We start from the raw sequence: 17,625 nt of genomic DNA on the forward strand, positions 1-17,625 counted from the left end.
TCAGTGGATATGTATATATACTTAAATAGATATACTGTGCATAGATCAGCCAACATGGATTTTTGTTCCCACTGAATGGTATGAAACAGACACCACTCCATTCACTGCCTCCAGATCTACCTTACTGTTTCCCACTGCGTGGACACACCATAATTAATAGAAGGATTCTTCTACTAGTATACAAATGTTTATGTTATTTTCGTGTTCTCACAATTACAAACAATTACAAAAGGTGTATCCTTGTTCGCATCTCCGTGTACTTCTGCATCTCTACAGGACACATCATTTAGCGCTTACTTCCACGGAAAGTGCAGCCTCGGAAGGTCTGCAGGAGTCCTGAAAAGGGACCTGAATCCAGATTGGACTCGCCTTTAGGTGCACATTTTGTCCTCCTCAGTCTGACATTCTTAATTAGCTCTGCTGAGCTATTCGTTCCACCCTTTGTGACAGTGCCCTTCCCACAGCTTAGCCTAAGAGGACTGTGGAAGTTACTACAAACCCAGACCCTGACTTGGCTAGAAAAAGCATTTTCACAGAAAAGAGGAGTGAAGGGGGAAGGAGGAAGAAGGAAGAGAAGAAGGGAAAGATACACACAAACAGCACAATACAACATGGGGCAGACCCCTGACCTCCTATCATCAGGCCAATTATCAGCATGCCAGAAAGGGAGGTTTTCTGGAAAGTCCTGGACATGTGCCCGAAGCTCACAGTAGCTTTATGTTTACTACTCCTGGGAAGAAAACTTCCCGCTCTTGATAGACTATAAAGCAGATAAAATGTGAAACATCTGAGACTTCAAAAAGGAAAGCAACATCACAAAATCATGGCAGCCAACAGGATTACTGGCCAATGCCTTTCCAACTTACCCTTCCTGGCTCCACTCCCAAGGTCTGGCTTACATAGCAACCAGAACTGATTACTGGGCAGAATGTAAAAAACCTCAATACTGAAGGGAAATCTGATTTAAAATCACAAACTTACAGGAAAGGTATGACTGTTAAGCTAGAGAAGCTACTTGGTTCTGTACCAGAACAAGAAAGAAGGCTGAAGAAGGAAAACCCAATTCCCATCCAGCTGTGCCACCTGTGAACAAAGGGAGGTGGGGAGTCACTCAACTCCACTGACCCCTACCTAGAGAAGAGATATAATACCTGCCTTCATCTACCTGACACTGATCAGCTGTGAGTTCACAGGACATAATGTCAAGAAGGACGTTTCAAGATACCCAAAGAGAAATGTAACTTTTAGGCGTCTTAAAACTACTTGCCATAAATCACAAAAGGAAGGGACTGAAAAAGGTAAAAATGGCTCAGTGAAAATCAGCACGTATGGAAATCCCTCAAAGAATCTGCCACCCAAACAGAAAGGATGACATGAAATACAAACTGTGTGACAACACGTGTGGCTCCAGGCCTGCTATTACAAACAGATACACACGCAAGCCCGCACACACATGCACACACGCACACACACACACACGCGCGCACCACCTAAGGCATTCTCCTCAGGACAAATCAATTCAGGGACATCAAACTCTAATATAAACTGCAAGACATGCTTCTGGAAGACTTGTGAAGACTGAAGAAGTACTTTCTGAAACCAAACGCAAAGATTTCGATTGTGACATAATGTAAACTCAGTAAGGAGGAAAGGCAGTACATGACCTCCTTCTCCAAAGTAATCTTTTTTTTTTTTTAATTTTTTTTTAACGTTTATTTTTGAGACAGAGAGAGACAGAGCATGAACGGGGGAGGGGCAGAGAGAGAGGGAGACACAGAACTGGAAGCAGGCTCCAGGCTCTGAGCCATCAGCCCAGAGCCCGACACGGGGCTCGAACTCACGGACTGTGAGATCATGACCTGAGCTTAAGTCGGACGCTTAACCGACTGAGCCACCCAGGCGCCCCACCAAAGTAATCTTTAATGGGTTACAGAGCAAAACCCCTCAGTCCCAAGTAAGCATGCTGGGTGGGTGGCCATGGGGCAAGGAGCCCAAACCTGACAGCTGAGGGGACAACCCCTCAGAAAATTGCCTTTTCTACCTCAGGCGTTCTTGGCAACCTTGTTCACCCTATCACAATGGTTTATAAGGAACAGGGAGACGTGCTCAGACATCAATGTGTGGAATGGGCTGACACAGCTTCTAAGACTCGTACTTCTAAAGAAACAGGCCCTTGGGGAGAATTAATTCACTAATTAATATTTTTTGAGTGCCCTTTATCTTTCATACTCATAAAAACTGTGTATGTGATGAATGTCACAAGAGGGATTCCAAAGAAGGATTTAGGAAACAATGTTTAGCTGAGATCTTAGGTATAAGAAGAGTTAGTGGGCTAAAGACTCTGGGCCAATAGCATAAGCAAAGATCCTGAGGGCAAAACACTTTCAAGGGATATAGAGTAGACCTATTTAAAGAATAGGAAGAGGGGCGCCTGGGTGGCGCAGTCGGTTAAGCGTCCGACTTCAGCCAGGTCACGATCTTGCAGTCCGTGAGTTCGAGCCCTGCGTCAGGCTCTGGGCTGATGGCTCAGAGCCTGGAGCCTGTTTCCGATTCTGTGTCTCCCTCTCTCTCTGCCCCTTGCCTGTTCATGCTCTGTCTCTCTCTGTCCCAAAAATAAATAAACGTTGAAAAAAAAGAAAAAAAAAAAGAATAGGAAGAGAAGAGAGGGTTCCTGGACTCTTGTTTGTTGGGAGATTTTTGATTCCTGATTCAATTTCTGGTTATGAGTCTGTTCAAATTTTCTATTTCCTCCTATTTTACTTTTGGTAGTTTATATGTTTCTAGGAATTTACTCATTTCTTCCAGATTGCCCAATTTGTTGGCATATTACTGCTCAGATTATTCTCTTATTATTGTTATTTCTGCATTGTTGGTTGTGATCCCTCCTCTTTCCTTCATGATTTTATTTATTTGGGTCCTTTCCTTTTTCTTTTCAATAAATCCGGCTAAGGGTTTATCAATTTTTTCAATTCTTTCAAAGAACCAACTCCTGGTTTCATTGATCTGTTCCACTGTTTTTTTTTTTTTTTTTTGATATCATTGATTTCTGCTCTAATCTTTATTATTTCCCTTCTTCTGCTGGCTTTGGGCTTTATTTTCTGTTCTTTTTCCAGCTTCTTTAGGTGTAAGGTTCGATTGTATATTTGAGACATTTCTTCCTTCTTTAGGAAGGTCTGGAGCAATCTCTATACTTTCCTCTTACGACCACCTTTGCTGTATCCCAAAGGTTTTGGACTGTCGTGTGTTCATTTTCATTGGCTTCAATGCACTTTACTTCCTCTTTAATTTCTTGGTTAATCCATTCATTCTTTAGTAGGGTGTTCTCTAATCTCGAAGTGTTTGTGGAAGAGAGGGGAGGAATGGAACACTCATTTGATTTCTTAGCCAAACAGAAATCACACTTCGTAACACCTGGTTGGAAAATACTAGACAGATGCCTTAGCCGAGAGGTACAAGGAAAAAGTACAGAACTGACGGCCACCGTGGGGACCTTCAGGCATGCAATGCAGTAAGAGGGCTGACTGTCTAGGCTGCTAGTATGCTCAAACCACAGATATTTAAATACATATAGGGATTTGAATGCATATGTATTAAATCATATTAAAATCCCACTGGTAGTAAAATATTCTACAATTGGTAAAAGGCTTAATGAGAAATTTTCAAAATATGAAGTCATCTCTCCCATGATGTATAAGCTCCCAGCCAAGAAATAGGATTATTATGACAAAAAGAATAACTTTGTCCATTTAGAGTTCTCTTTTCTCCCCGGAAGTCTATTTGAGATCATAATTTATTGTTATTTAATAAGATATGGGACCATTTTTTCAAAAGCAGTGAAATGTTTTTCTATGTTAGGATATTCTCCAAAAACCAGATCTTTTCCTAACGCATAAAGAAAAGGTAAGAACATCCATGTGGAGGGTGGGCCTTTGGATCAATGTGGCAGGTGACACTGCAAAGCCCTGAGGGAGGGAGCCAATGCACTTTGCCCTTCAGGGGAAGAAAGCAAAGTGACCTTGACAGTGACTCTGAGCTAGACCCCTCCACCTTGTTCTCCTAGTCACAGAGCAGATTTTCCTTTTCAGAGAAGGCCGCCCTTTAGAAGCTGCCTCTGAGACCTCTGGCTAGAAGGTTTCCCTGATGAGAAAGAACAAAGGAGGCTACAGAAAATGTGTTTCTCTTTTTTTCTGAAAAAGCCTGGAAAAGATGGAAGCATTACTATCTGGACTTGTCAAGGTCGTCTTGCGATGCTTTCTTGTACATTTCCAGCGTGCGTTTTGGTACAGAGGCTGAGCAGGGATTAGAACACGAGGAGGGTAAGCGAAAGAGGAATTAGGAGTGTCAGAAAAGTAAATGCAAACAGGGCCAGATTCAGTGCTAAGCATCAGGCAAGCCCATGGCACAGAACCAGTGAGGGGCCATGAGGCAGTTACAGAGAAAAAGCTCCAAGGCAAGGGGGAGGGGGAGGAAGACTGTGATAGAAAGGACACACAGAAATACACAGTAAATATGGGTGGGGAAGGACCAAGAATAGGAAGAGACAAGCCTGAAACCAATTAGCCAAAGTCAGGCGTGTTGATCCACTCCTTTATTCCCAAACTAGATGTGCGGGCCCTGATATCTGAAGGCAAATTTATAGAAACTGAAGAGAATTATTGTGCACAGAGTTAACTCCAGATCACCAAACCTTATCCAGTGTGTCAGTGACTGCACTCCACTAGAAAAGGAAAGAAACAAACAAACAAAACTAAACTGAAAGGGTTCTGAAGTGCCCGTTGTTCATGAGCAGTACAGCCAATGTGGTGAACAGTCTCTGGAGCGCCTAACTGGGATCCTGGTTCTGTGGCTTACTAGCTGTAACCTGGCCTCTTTGTGCCTCAGCTTCCTCATCTGTAAAATGGGAATAACACATGCCTCCTCATAGAACTGTTGTGAGGCCAAGCAATAATACATGCAAAGTATTTAGAGTAGTTCCTAGGACATAGTAAGTCCTCAAAAAATATTAGCTATTTTCATTATTTTAAAAAAGAAGAAGGGCAGTCTGTAAGACCAAGGGCTAAAGCCAAAGGAACTTATACGTCAGCACCATGTTCTAGTTGATCAAGTTGTTTCCCGCTAGGGTATGAGTTAACAACTCTGATACTGCTATACACGTATAACCGAAGCTGAACAATTAAGTAAATATCTGGCAGATGGTGGAAGCCACTTTTCTCGCTGTCGCAGAGGAAATATACAAATAAGCAAGGGGAGCAGACTAGAGCTATCTATGTGGTAGCAGGTTAGAACTGGAGGCATCAGCAAGGACTCGTGTTAAACATAATATAGATACAAAATGTTACACATAAATATCTGTATTTACATAATTGGTAATTTGTGTAAACATAAATCTCCTAGCCCTGCCAGCTGCGAATCTTGGACTCTGATGCCATTCTCCAATGGAAAGAACCAGGGCTCCTTGAAGAAATGGCTGATTTTAGGTCGGGGGCAGGAAATCTAGAAGATGAGCCTAGGGCATCGTGTAGTGCCAGAAAGTAAGAAGGCCTCAAACAACCAAATAACCCCACAAATGCTACAGGTACATGTCAAAGTGCACGGGAGTCTACCAAAAGAGCTCCCAGTGGCCAAAACAGGAACAATTTGAGCAAGAAATAAACTAGCATCGTATTATAACCCAAAGCACAAAAAAAGTATCCACCTACTTCATACTGATCTAGATAATTAAATAAACTAATAAATGGGGGTAACAAACGTCCCACACAGAAGTTTTCCAAATACATTGATTAGATACTTCACCCTAACAGAGGAGGCGCAAAACTCCCCAGTCCTTAATTGAGGGTTGTGCACAGTGACTTCCTTTCAAATAACACAGTACGGGAAGGAAGAGTGTGGAGGGCAGATGCTCTCCATGGAGAGATCTGAGAACTACTACTGCAGCCAGGTAATCAAGGCCAACAATGGTCATAAATCATGCTGACAGTGTGTGTCCTTGACATCATGTGATGAGAATGGCATTTTATCTCTGTAAGATTCCTCTCGAAAACTCATAAATCCAGTCTAATTATGAGAAAAAAAGTCCAATAAAGGGGCATCCTACAATATATCTGACCTCAAAACCGTTAAGGTCATCAAAACCCAGAAGAGTCTGAGAAACTGTCATGGCCAAGAGGAGTGAGTCTATGGAGACAAGAGGAGTCTATGGAGATATGACAAACTAAATGGAATATGGTATCCTGAACGGGATCCTGGAACAGAAAGAGGACATCGGTAAAAAGTACGGAAATCTGAATAAACTATGGACTTCAGTTAACAATGTAGCAATACTGGTTCATTCGCTGTAACAAATGTGCTATATTAACGTGAGAATAGTAGGGGGAACTGAGGGAGGTGTATGGGAACTCTACTATCTGCTCGATTTTTACAGAAATCCAAAACTGTTGTGAAAAACATCTTAATTTTAAGAAAAAAACACAAACAGGAGAGTCTGACCTAAGTTCTTAAGAATAACGCATCTCGTTTTTATCAACGGGAAAGAAGTAGAGGCCGTGGAATGTAGAGGGCAAGGCCTGGCTCTAAATCCCAGCTTTCACTTACTCCCTGTATGACCTTGGGTATGCTACTTAACCTCTCTCTGTCTCAGACTCCTCATCTGTGAGAGAGCGCTAGTAATACATAGAGTTATTATGGTAATATTAAAAGGATATACAGTACTTAACACAGGGACTATTCCTACTCAGCAGTCAATGATCTCTAGCTATTACTATTACAAAGGGACGCTGCCACTCGCCAAAATTATTCTTCAGGGACCTCAGCAGCTCGTTATTCTCCCATCCCTCATAGGCCAAGAAGGGTGTTTTTATGTTAGAGATAGGCCTCTAATGAAAACACTGCTGAGGCATTCTATACTTTTCACCATCAGGATGGCATTTCCGTTGGTAATGAAAGATGCTACAAGGCCCTAAGAACAGGAAGCAGGCACTCAGATTGATGGGCCTGACCAATGTGATCTTCCTTCTTCTTTCCTCACATCCTGCAACCCATCTCCTTCCCCAGGAAGCCAGCCTGACTTCCACATTTCTAACAGCTGTCTGGGGACCTTGCTTAGGGTGTTCATTCAGTAATAAAGCCAGGCAAAACAACACAGGGTACATTACAGTAAATAATCCCAAATTAAGAGATCTCAGGATGCTAACAAGCTAAAACACTAGTCACAATAGTGATAATATAATATACCTTAGTTCTTCGTGTACTTCTGGCTGCAACCTGGTTACTGTGACAGAAGCAGACATGGGGTGAAAAAGCACAAGCACCTGAGATCCTGATGTTCAGTTTGAAATGGCAAGCCCAAGAGCAAAATGGTGAGCAGCCTAGGTCTTGGAGTCCATCGGGCCTGAGTTCAAATACCAGAGTTCATTTAACCAGCTGCTTGGTTTTGGTCAAAATATATAACTTTTTTTCATGTTTATTTATATTTTGAGAGAGAGAGAGAGAGCCAGGAAGGGGCAGAGAGAGAGGGAGAGAAGTCCCAAGCAGGTTCTATGCTGTCAGCGCAGAGCCTGATGAGGAGCTCGAACTCACAAACTGTGAGATCACGACCTGAGCCAAAACCAAGAATCAGACGTCTAACCGACTGAGCCACCCAGATGCCCCAAACTTTTCTTTTTAAAAAAATTTTTTTAGGGGCGCCTGGGTGGCGCAGTCGGTTAAGCGTCCGACTTCAGCCAGGTCACGATCTCGCGGTCCGGGAGTTCGAGCCCCGCGTCAGGCTCTGGGCTCATGGCTCAGAGCCTGGAGCCTGTTTCCGATTCTGTGTCTCCCTCTCTCTCTGCCCCTCCCCCGTTCATGCTCTGTCTCTCTCTGTCCCAAAAATAAATAAACGTTAAAAAAATTTTTTTAGAAGTTTTTAAAAAAAAAATGTTTGTTTATTTTTGAGAGACAGAGAGAGACAGACAGTGAGCAGGAGAGGGGCAGATTGAGAGAGAGAGAGACAGGGAGACACAGAATCCTAAGCAGGCTCCACGCTCTGAGGTGTCAGCACAGAGCCCAATGCGGGGCTTGAACTCACAGACCGTGAGATCATGACCTGAGCTGAAGTCAGACGCTTAACCAACTGAGCCACCCGGGCACCCCCCCCAAACTTTTCTGAGGCTTCCATTGACACCTATAAAATGAAGACAACATCTCACAGCATATCTGTGATGGTAAAAGAAGATACAGAGCACCCAGAAGAAGGCCCCACACTAGTTAGCACACCACAAACTGCAGCCAGGGGTGGTGGCCAGGGTGATGCAGGGCAAATCAAGTGACAGAGGTGGCTGGGATGCCTGTTTGCCATTCTCCCACATTTGGAGAACCCCAGGAGATTCTTAGGCAGCTGATTTTTCTTCTTTCTGAACCACTGATTGCCAACGTTCTTTTTTACTCCTTAATTCTTAGAAAACTAATTTCTACTCCCTTCCCTTAAATGCACAATTTGATTCAAGATTTCAATGACTTTTGAAAGTATGCTTTCTATTTTTCCTTGTCCACTATGGATGTTTTAAAGACAATACCAGGCTCTTTTATACAACATATTATTTCTCCATTCTTTCATTTTACTTTTTAAAAATATCCCTTTCACATCAGAGCCTCTCATTCTTTTCAATTTCAAGTTTTAAATATTATTTTTGCTCTGTTCTTTACCTCTCTTTCTTTGCCCCATTGTTAAAATCGGCACATTAATTTTGGGACAACTGGGTGGCTCAGTTGGTTAAGCATCCAACTTCAGCTCACATCATGAGCTCATGGTTCGTGAGTTCGAGCTCCGCCTTGAGCTCACTGCGGATCCTTTGTCTCCCTCTCTCCCTGCCCATCTCCCGCGTGCATGTGCACACGTGTGCGTGCACACACACACACACACACACACACACACACACACACACACACTGCACTCTCTCAAAAATACACATGAAAAAAATTATAATAAAAAATCACCATATTCATTTCAACTGCTTTGTTAGGGTACTTGAATTTACTGCAATGAATATTAGTTGCAAACTCTCTGGGAAGATTTTTTAATACTTTCCACTGTAAAGTTTCTCAGGCATTAAGGAATCACAGCCAGCCTTCTTTAACTCATCTCCCTTTTCTTTAAAGTGTTTCCAATGTCTTGGATTGCTCCTATTTATACGACTCTTCACTGGTGACTAAAATCTGGAGTCACTATTTACAACTTCTGGGAAAAGATTACAAGAATGACATTCACATCGACTGAATGTGCAGAGATGAGAGCAGAATGATTTCGACAGTTTAGAGCACTGCTGTGGTGAAGAGGTTGAGAAAACAAAACACAGCACTCCAGAAGGGAAGTGATGAGAGTCAACAAAAGAAAAGGAAACAGAACGATTTCTACATTACAATAGTCATTAAAGAAATTTAAAAAGTGTCATTTCCTAAGGAGTCTTAAACCTCTTTAAATTAAGTATTATAGAGATAGATAGATAGATAGATAGATAGATAGACAGACAAAGATAGGTGACACATACCTACATACATATTCTAATTTTAGATCCATTTCAGAGAATGAAGATTCATGGTGTCGAGGTTCTGTATGGCTAACACCCCTTCTTTACATTCTCTCCACTTCTGAATTCAATGCTGGTAATAAATCTGCACTAGGGAAAGTGTCCTTGTCCATCTGGTTCTGATTTTATTATTCTAAATAGACAGCATTTTATTGTGTAAAAGTGTCAGCAGGAAGGAGGAAAAGGGCACAGGTGGGATGAATGTGGGCAGAGATGTTTTCTTCTGTCACAGGAAGTGAGTTTCCTGATTTCCAAATAGTTGCAAGCTTGGGGATTGTAGAAATAAACATGGTATGCTTACTACATACAACAGTCTGGCGCTAACATCAGAAATCACTATGTGGCAGATTCCAACATCCAGAGGCCTTGGAAGTTGAATTCCTTGCAACTCAAGGAATTCTTGTTTTGGCTGGATAACTCTAAAGGTTCTCGATACTGCACAACGCCTGAACTGGGCACACTCAGGACTGGAATTAACAAGTGGGAGTCACAGCACAATCTGATACTTTTTGAAATTCATGAAGAATACTACTCAGTTGTGATCCAAGGCACTGGGAACCAATCTTTCATCTTGACTGTTCCATCTGTATGTCCACGTTTTCCTTCTTCTAAGTTCTTTTATCCTCCAAAAGGTTGATTTAGAAATACAGGGAAGATTGTTATCTTGGGATTTGGGGACCCTGTATAAAACGTAAGCCTTGCTCTATGCTTTACATTAAAAATGGAAAACCAAATAATAGTTGAGGGTTTTTCAGTGGTGATTCCCCACCCATACTATACCCCATCTGCAGAACTGAAGGCATTGCCCAAAAACAGGATGTTTACTTCTTAGAAAGTTACTGAATTCCCACTGTCTGTTTTCCACCTGAAATCACTAGAAGACAGATTCACAGCAAAGGAAAACAGTAGGCATTATGTCCTGCTCACTGTACCCCACAATACAGTGCTTTAGCTCATCTCTGTACTTAGTATCATCACGACCAGTTATGATGTCATGAGTCATAACAAGCAACTCAAAGAAGCTGTCTATTTTGTTTTTCTATTTCATCAAAGCTGGTTGCACAGCCTCTCTGATCGAAAAAAGCAGTCCAGGGTACCTCTCAAAAGCTCAGTATAATATTTGGGCCATATCTCTGTTCTGATATTCATGTTCATTTTTGAAAAGATGAAGAGAAAGCTAAATAAGTTTTATCCTCGATGTCGTTACACTTGAAAGGGCCTCAGAGAGCTTACATTCCGAGCACTTCATTTTTCAGGTCAAGAAGCTAAAACCGAGGGAGGTGAGGTGACTAAGTCATCTAGAGGGGAAGTGACAGTAATTGATGAGGGACTCAAACCTCAATTCTCCAGGCTTCTCACCCAAGGCCCTTCACCTCCTATGAGGCTGGCTTCTGGGCCACCTTGGCATTTGGTTCACCTCAGTACAAGACGGGACACGAATAAGGAAATCCCAGGATAAGCATGGTCCTATTTTCACCCAGATCTAGATACTCATAAATAAAGAGGACTGCAGCCTCATCGCCATATAGCAGGGTTTCCTACCTACGCACTATGACACTTAGAGGCAGGGCATTCTTTGTTGGAGGGTGGTGCTGTCTTGTGCACCGTAGAACGTTTCACAGAGATCCTGGCCTCTACCCGCCCGATGCCGATAGCATCCCCCACCCACCACCACGTTAAGACAACAAAAACGTCTCCAGATATTTCCAAATATCCTCTGGAAACCAAAATATCCTCCAAAACCAGCCCACTGAGCATTGCCAGAGACCCAGGTCTCCTACACGTGCATCCGGCATTAGGAAGCCTTCGGTCGTTGCTACATCTCAGGTGCCAGAGCTCTGTGATGATGGAGGAACTTTCAATATGTGACATATGGAAAGAAGGAGATGCTTCCCCGATATTCTCTCAGAAAGACAAAGCAGTGACCCTCTCCAGCCACAGAAATGATTAGGAGAAGGGTAACTTTAGAAAAAGCAAAAAGACAACGGTGAAATGAGATGAAAAATAATAAAAGGAGAAGTTGGGAGGGGGAGAGGAAGCAGCCGGAAAGCAGGAGAATGAAAGGAAGAAAGAGGTCAGCAGAGAGAAGGGATTTTAGCATTCCAGCATTTGTAGGACAGAGTGGTCCATTATAAGATAAAGTAGCATATTTTCATCAGGCATAATTTTTTTAAAAAGCAACTCAGTCTGAGGAAAAGGGTCAAGAACTTTCTACCAATTCATTGTGAGGCTTTAGGAAAGGACCATTGTCCCCAGATGATGGACCCCTCAGGGGAGTTCTATGTGAAGCTCTTTGTTAAGGACTCATATGCTTAAAACTGTAAAGCCCTTTAAAACAGCTTATCCTGGAGTCTCCCCCACATCACTGTTCCTGGCGTACAATCAAGTTCAAGGAAGTTTTAGAATAGGACTTTAAAATAATGAGCAGAATTCTTCACATCCAGGGTACAAACCAATTTTCTTTAACTTGCCACTTCCCCAGAAACCTATTTAATCTCAAAACACTCCCTGGGAAACAGAAAAGCTCTGGATATTTTTCAGACTGTTACTCTCCTTGGTGGCTAGCTGAATGATAGCTCCAGATCTGACTCAACTCCAAAATCTGTGGATAACAACACACTTATTTCTGCATGTGGTCACAGGTGGAGGGAACATTTGACAAGCTGGCCACTCAATTCTTACAGTATCCCTCCTTTGTTTATGCTTAGAAATATATATATAAAAAGGTTCTTTTTTGGGGCGCCTGGATGGCTCAGTCAGTTAAGCAACCGACTTCAGCTCAGGTCACGATCTCGTGGTTCATGAGTTTGAGCCCCACGTCCGGCTCTGTGCTGACAGCTCAGAGCCTGGAGCCTGCTTCAGATTTTGTGTCTCCCTCTCTCTCTCTGTCCCTCCCCTGCTCAAGCTTGCTCTCTCTCTCTCTCTCTCTCTCTCTCTCTCTCTCAAAAATAAAATAAACATTAATTTTTTTTTAATTTGAAGAGGTTTTTAAAAAAATTACTATTTCAGTTAAGTTTTCGTGAATAAACAAAATGTACAACGAAACCCCCAATCCTATGACTCTGAAACTTAAAATGTGTAGAATCACTCAAGGATCTTCCTGAAATGCAGATTCTAATCCAGGTCTGCAGTAAGGCCAGAGATTCTGCATTTCTAGCAAGCTCCCAGGTGATGCCAATGCTGTTGGCACATGGACCACACTCTAAGTAAGAAGTCTGTACGTCTAAGCCATGTCGCCAGATCACCTATTTGATTATACTGGTTCCTTCCTACAAAAACTTTTCGGGGCTGTCTACTGCTTAGCAGGGATCGTCCTATTCTCTTGAGAGAATTAACCCCCTTCTCGATAGCTTTGGTTCTACAACTCCCCTCATCCTGGTACAGACACCATCATGAAGCAGCCACACCAGTTCTGTATTGTTTCCAAAATGTCACACACACTGCGTGTCCCTGATTTGGTCCCACTGTTCCCTCTGCCTAGATGGTCCTACCACCAAAATTTTTGTCCTCCTTCAGAGCCTACCTCAAATTGTCACCTCCTCTAAGAAGCCTCCCCAAGCCCTCTAAGAATAAAAGTATGTGTTCCACTTACCACATCTTGCTTTGGACATTCAAAAAACTACACTGGTTTGTCTGGTTTTCTGGAAGGTTATGGCCCATCCAATAAAATAATAAAACTCCCTAACTCAGGACTTAAAAGTATACTCAATTTTCTAAGCTTCACATCTTTGGCTTCTGAAGAAAGGATTCCATCGGTCAATCCTCTGAGGAGTTAAAATATTCCATAGGATTAACCGCCCAAACTTTTGGCTCCAAGAATGAATATTTACTAAGAGTACTTTCAAGCACCCTGGCATACAGCCCATCTACTCAAGAACATCACTCCTATAGTGGCCTGCACCCCTGCATTTTTCTTCAGTGTCTCCCACACTATTCTCATCAGATTAAACTATCACCTAGTGCTAACACACACGCGCGCGCACACACACACACACACACACACACAATGAAAAAAACTCTCCTTTGCTCCAGATCATCCTCCTGCCCATTTCTCTCCTCTTATAGAAAAACTTCTCCAAACTTCTGTCCTCTCTTGACCCACACACACCTCCATCCACGAAAGCTGCACTTGTCAAGGGGACCAAAGACCAACATGTTGCAAACACAGTAGTTGCTTCCCAGGCTCCTCTTGCTTGATATCTGAGCAGTAATGGATATAATTGGTCACAGCAGCACCCACCCCCCCAAACTCCTTCTTTGCTTATCTTTTGGACACAACTTCTTCTTTCTTCTCCTTCCCCACTGGCTGCTCTGTTCCAGGCTCCTCTTGCTGGACCCTCTACTTTCCTGACTCTAAATACTGGAGGAAACCAAGGCTCAGTCTCTGGACCTTCCTCTTCTCTATCTGCCCTTTGTTCCCAGGAGGGCACGCCTAGCCTGCTAGCCTTAAACACCAGGTATAAACTGAGGATGCCCAGACTTGTACCTCCAGTCCAGACTTTTCCCAACCATCTAGACTCATCCAACGGTCTCAAAAGTAGTATGTCTAAGACGAAATTCTTGACACATGCTCCCCACCATACTGCTCCTCTTTGCCAGTCTTTCTTATCTCATAAAGCCAAGGTTCTGCTCTATCAGTTGCTTACACCACAACCCTTGGAGGTGTCCTGGCCTCTTTTTCTCTCAGATGCCCCGTCCACTTCATCAGTACAACCTCCTAGAAACACCTTCAAGATCTCTGCAGAAGCTGTTCCTACAAGTCACTCCTGCTTTTACTACTACTATCACTACTAATAGCACCACCACCACCACCCCACTCCTCTTCCTCTGAAAGTCCATGCTACCAGCATCCCTTGCTTGGACCCTTGAAAGTGTCCTAACCAGGCTCCTTGCTGCCGCTCTTGCCCCCGTCCCACTGCCAGAGTCTATTTTCCACATAGATGCATAAAAACCTTCAGAAATACAAATCAGGCCATAGCCCTGCTCTTCCTAGGACCTCTAAGTTCTTATGTTCCTTAGTCCCTTAGAATAAAATTGAACATCCTGCCCGAGGCCTTCAAGTCCCCATGTGGTCTGGGGCCCCCACTACCTTATAGATCTCATCCTCTGGCACCTGCTCTTGCCTCATTCATCTCCCTACCACTTCTCCAACACTGCTCCCGCCTCAGAGCATTTTCCATATTTTCCCTGCCTGGATATTCACAAAGCCGAGCCCGTACCCCATTCGGGACTCTGCTCCAATGCCACCGGATCAGAAAGTCCACTCCTGGCACCCTCTGTGAATCAAACCCTCCATCAGGATCTAGCCCCCTTCACCCTACTGCATTCTTTTTTGTGGGATTCCTTGTCCCTCTGCTAAAATACCAACTTCATAAGAGCGGAGACTTACTTATTTTGTTCATAGCTATTCCCCTTAGCACAGGGCCTGGCACATGGCAGATGCCTGATACATTTTTATTGGATGAATAAATGAATTATCACTGGATGGTCAAAATATAACTATATTATTTTACGCATTATAAGAAAAACCAAGACAACATTGGAAAGGAATAAAAAAAAACTCTGCTGAATTACATTCTTTTAAGATAATAAGTCTTGACTAAGAGCTTGTAATGTAGAGAGAGGCATACTTACTTCCTGATCACCATCTTAGACTCTGATGAACTGGGGCTTTCATCCTCTTCACAGTTTGGGCTTGTCAGGTTTCCATACCTTACAGATCAAAACAAAAATACCCACTCAGTGGGGTTGGAAAGCAACTCTATTCCATTGCAAACACGAGATAACCGTTACACTTTTCAGGAGTAATTACGGAAAGAAATATTTATGCAATAGCATCAAAAACTGATGTTGCTGGGATTTACTTATTGGGCACATGGATACTCTAACCAAAAACAGTGATTTAACAATGAATTGCACTACTTAAAACTTTCTCTTAATATTTAACATCTCTTTGAAATTCTTTGGAAGAACTTAGGCTTTTCCTCTCAGAGGGAGGGTCAGGTGTCACATTCAGCAAAGACGGCAGATTCCTTGTGGACTGGAGACACAGCCCTCTGCTCCATCCACTGAAGGACCTCGTGGCCCTGCCTGTGCCTTGTGTCACCTTCACACTCGTACCACCACACGTGCCCAGTAACGACTCCCTGCTATGCTCACGAGTCTGGTCTCCTCAAGGAGAAGTCCTTGAGGAGAAGGGTTACAGAAGTAATTCTGGACCCTCCAGGAAAGGCTGAGAGAAGGGCTGAAGAACAGAATTTCTATGCAACCAGGAGAAGAGCCAGGGAACCAGGGAAGGGGACCCAGGGGGACAACTTTTTAGAAAGTGACAGGTGCTTCACAATTTTTTAATTTGTCTCATTATAAACTCAAAATTTACTAAATAACGAATCAGTCCCTAATTACAGTTAGCTGTCCTTCCCACTCCATATGTAAGCAAGACTCTTTTGTATAAATATATCACATTTTGTTTGGTTCCAAATGTACACTTTAAATTCTTGAGGAGTAGGCTTTTCAGTAACTCACAACAAATGCCCTATTTCTGCAGTTCCTCTCTTCCCCTCAATGAAGAAGCCAGAGATTTCTTGGCATTTCACAAGCTGGTACTCTGTCCCAAAGTTTTGATAAGAGAAATTCTATAATTGGTAGGTTTACATTTTTAAAGAGAACACTTTTGTCCTCTACTAATGGGATTAAAGGCCCCAGTACCCTTATGTTCCTTGTTCCTAGGATTTACAAATCCTTTTAAAAATAAAAGCCCACCATCTGGTTTGACCGAATGCCAGCCCATCTGGTCTCCCTATCACCCTATCCTGGTAGGTTCCAGTCTGCACCCTTAGGCATTGGCCCCCCTCCCCTGCACCTGTTCCTTTCTCGAGCTCATCAGCCTTATGGACTTCTTGGCCTCCTGAACATATTTTCCACAGGCCTCCACCCTCCCTAGCCCTCTTCATTCTGTCTGCACCTGCTATTCAGAGGGCTTCCAGGGCCACCCTTTGCTTTTCCTGAGATAAGAACTTAGATTAAGATGTATTCAGCCCCATATGAGCAAGGCAGGGATGGGAAATGAGATTTCTCCTAAACAAACAGATTTTTTGGCTCTCTCCGTGGCCACCATCAGAGTGAACCATGTACTCATCTTCTCTCACAACAGACTTTGTGGTTTATTGAAGTAGGAAAGATCAGGGCGGGTGAAGAGCAGGGCTCTGGGACGGCCACCGTAGCTTCCACCTATCTGACTAGAGAGATCCACAAATTCTTCTCCCGCCAGCCCTCAGGGACTAAATGTGGGACTGAATCTTTGTTTTTGTCATATTCTATCTTAGTTCATTAATTCTCTCTGGTTATCTGTGAAATACCGCATCTTTTATATTCCAACTGAAGCTACGAGAGACACAAAGGGAAAGATCCGCTCCTGGTATTTCTCTTTTTCGAGCTGTTTGTACTAAAAATGTCCTGATCTTCCTCTTCTTTGTCTTCACTGTAGCTTCTCATACTTCGCTGCTCTTTCTCTACATTTTTCAGACTCAGGGCCAAGCTGCCGGTTGGAATGACATGAGCACCTATCACGGGTCCCCTTTGAGAATGTGATGCCACAGGTCCAGTCAGATGGTGTCAAGAAGGACTAAGCAACTCACACAGGTGAGTGATGGTAGCTCTCATTAATTAACCTGGTACCATCTGCTCAGAACATGTGCGCAGAAGACCCCATGGATATTTCTCTCAGCCATCAGCGTGTCTACAGATTCCTTATCAGGACCCGAATGACTGGTTGACAATACTCTGGAGACCAATGAGGACCATCACTAAGAAGGTAAACCACGTGTGAAGTGTGCCATAGTCCAGGGGCCCAGGCTGTTCTCCATCTCGTCCACCAGGAAATCCTTTGGGCTCTGCCTTTATAACGTACCCTGAATCCAAACACTTCTCATCACTTCCATCCTGGCTTTGGTCTAGATCACTTCCATCCACCTCCTTTGGTCTAGATCAAGGCCAAAGCCACCTAACCAGTCTCTTGGATCCAGCCCAGCTGCCACAGCAATCCTGTTCAACATAAACCACATCC

At 43.2% G+C, this 17,625-nt stretch overlaps 1 protein-coding gene across 2 annotated transcripts in view; it reads right to left on the reverse strand.

The window, feature by feature from the left end:
• The window catches only part of RGL1 (ral guanine nucleotide dissociation stimulator like 1), a 259,235-nt gene that overhangs the window by 50,150 nt on the left and 191,460 nt on the right, over positions 1-17,625 (reverse strand). For both annotated transcript variants that reach the window (XM_047840099.1, XM_047840100.1), the window contains one exon: positions 15,195-15,272. In XM_047840099.1, coding sequence (XP_047696055.1) covers positions 15,195-15,272 — 78 coding nt within the window. The remainder of the gene's footprint in view (positions 1-15,194; positions 15,273-17,625) is intronic.

This window comes from Prionailurus viverrinus, chromosome F1 (genome assembly GCF_022837055.1).
Source record: "Prionailurus viverrinus isolate Anna chromosome F1, UM_Priviv_1.0, whole genome shotgun sequence".
NCBI classification, from domain to species: domain Eukaryota; kingdom Metazoa; phylum Chordata; class Mammalia; order Carnivora; family Felidae; genus Prionailurus; species Prionailurus viverrinus.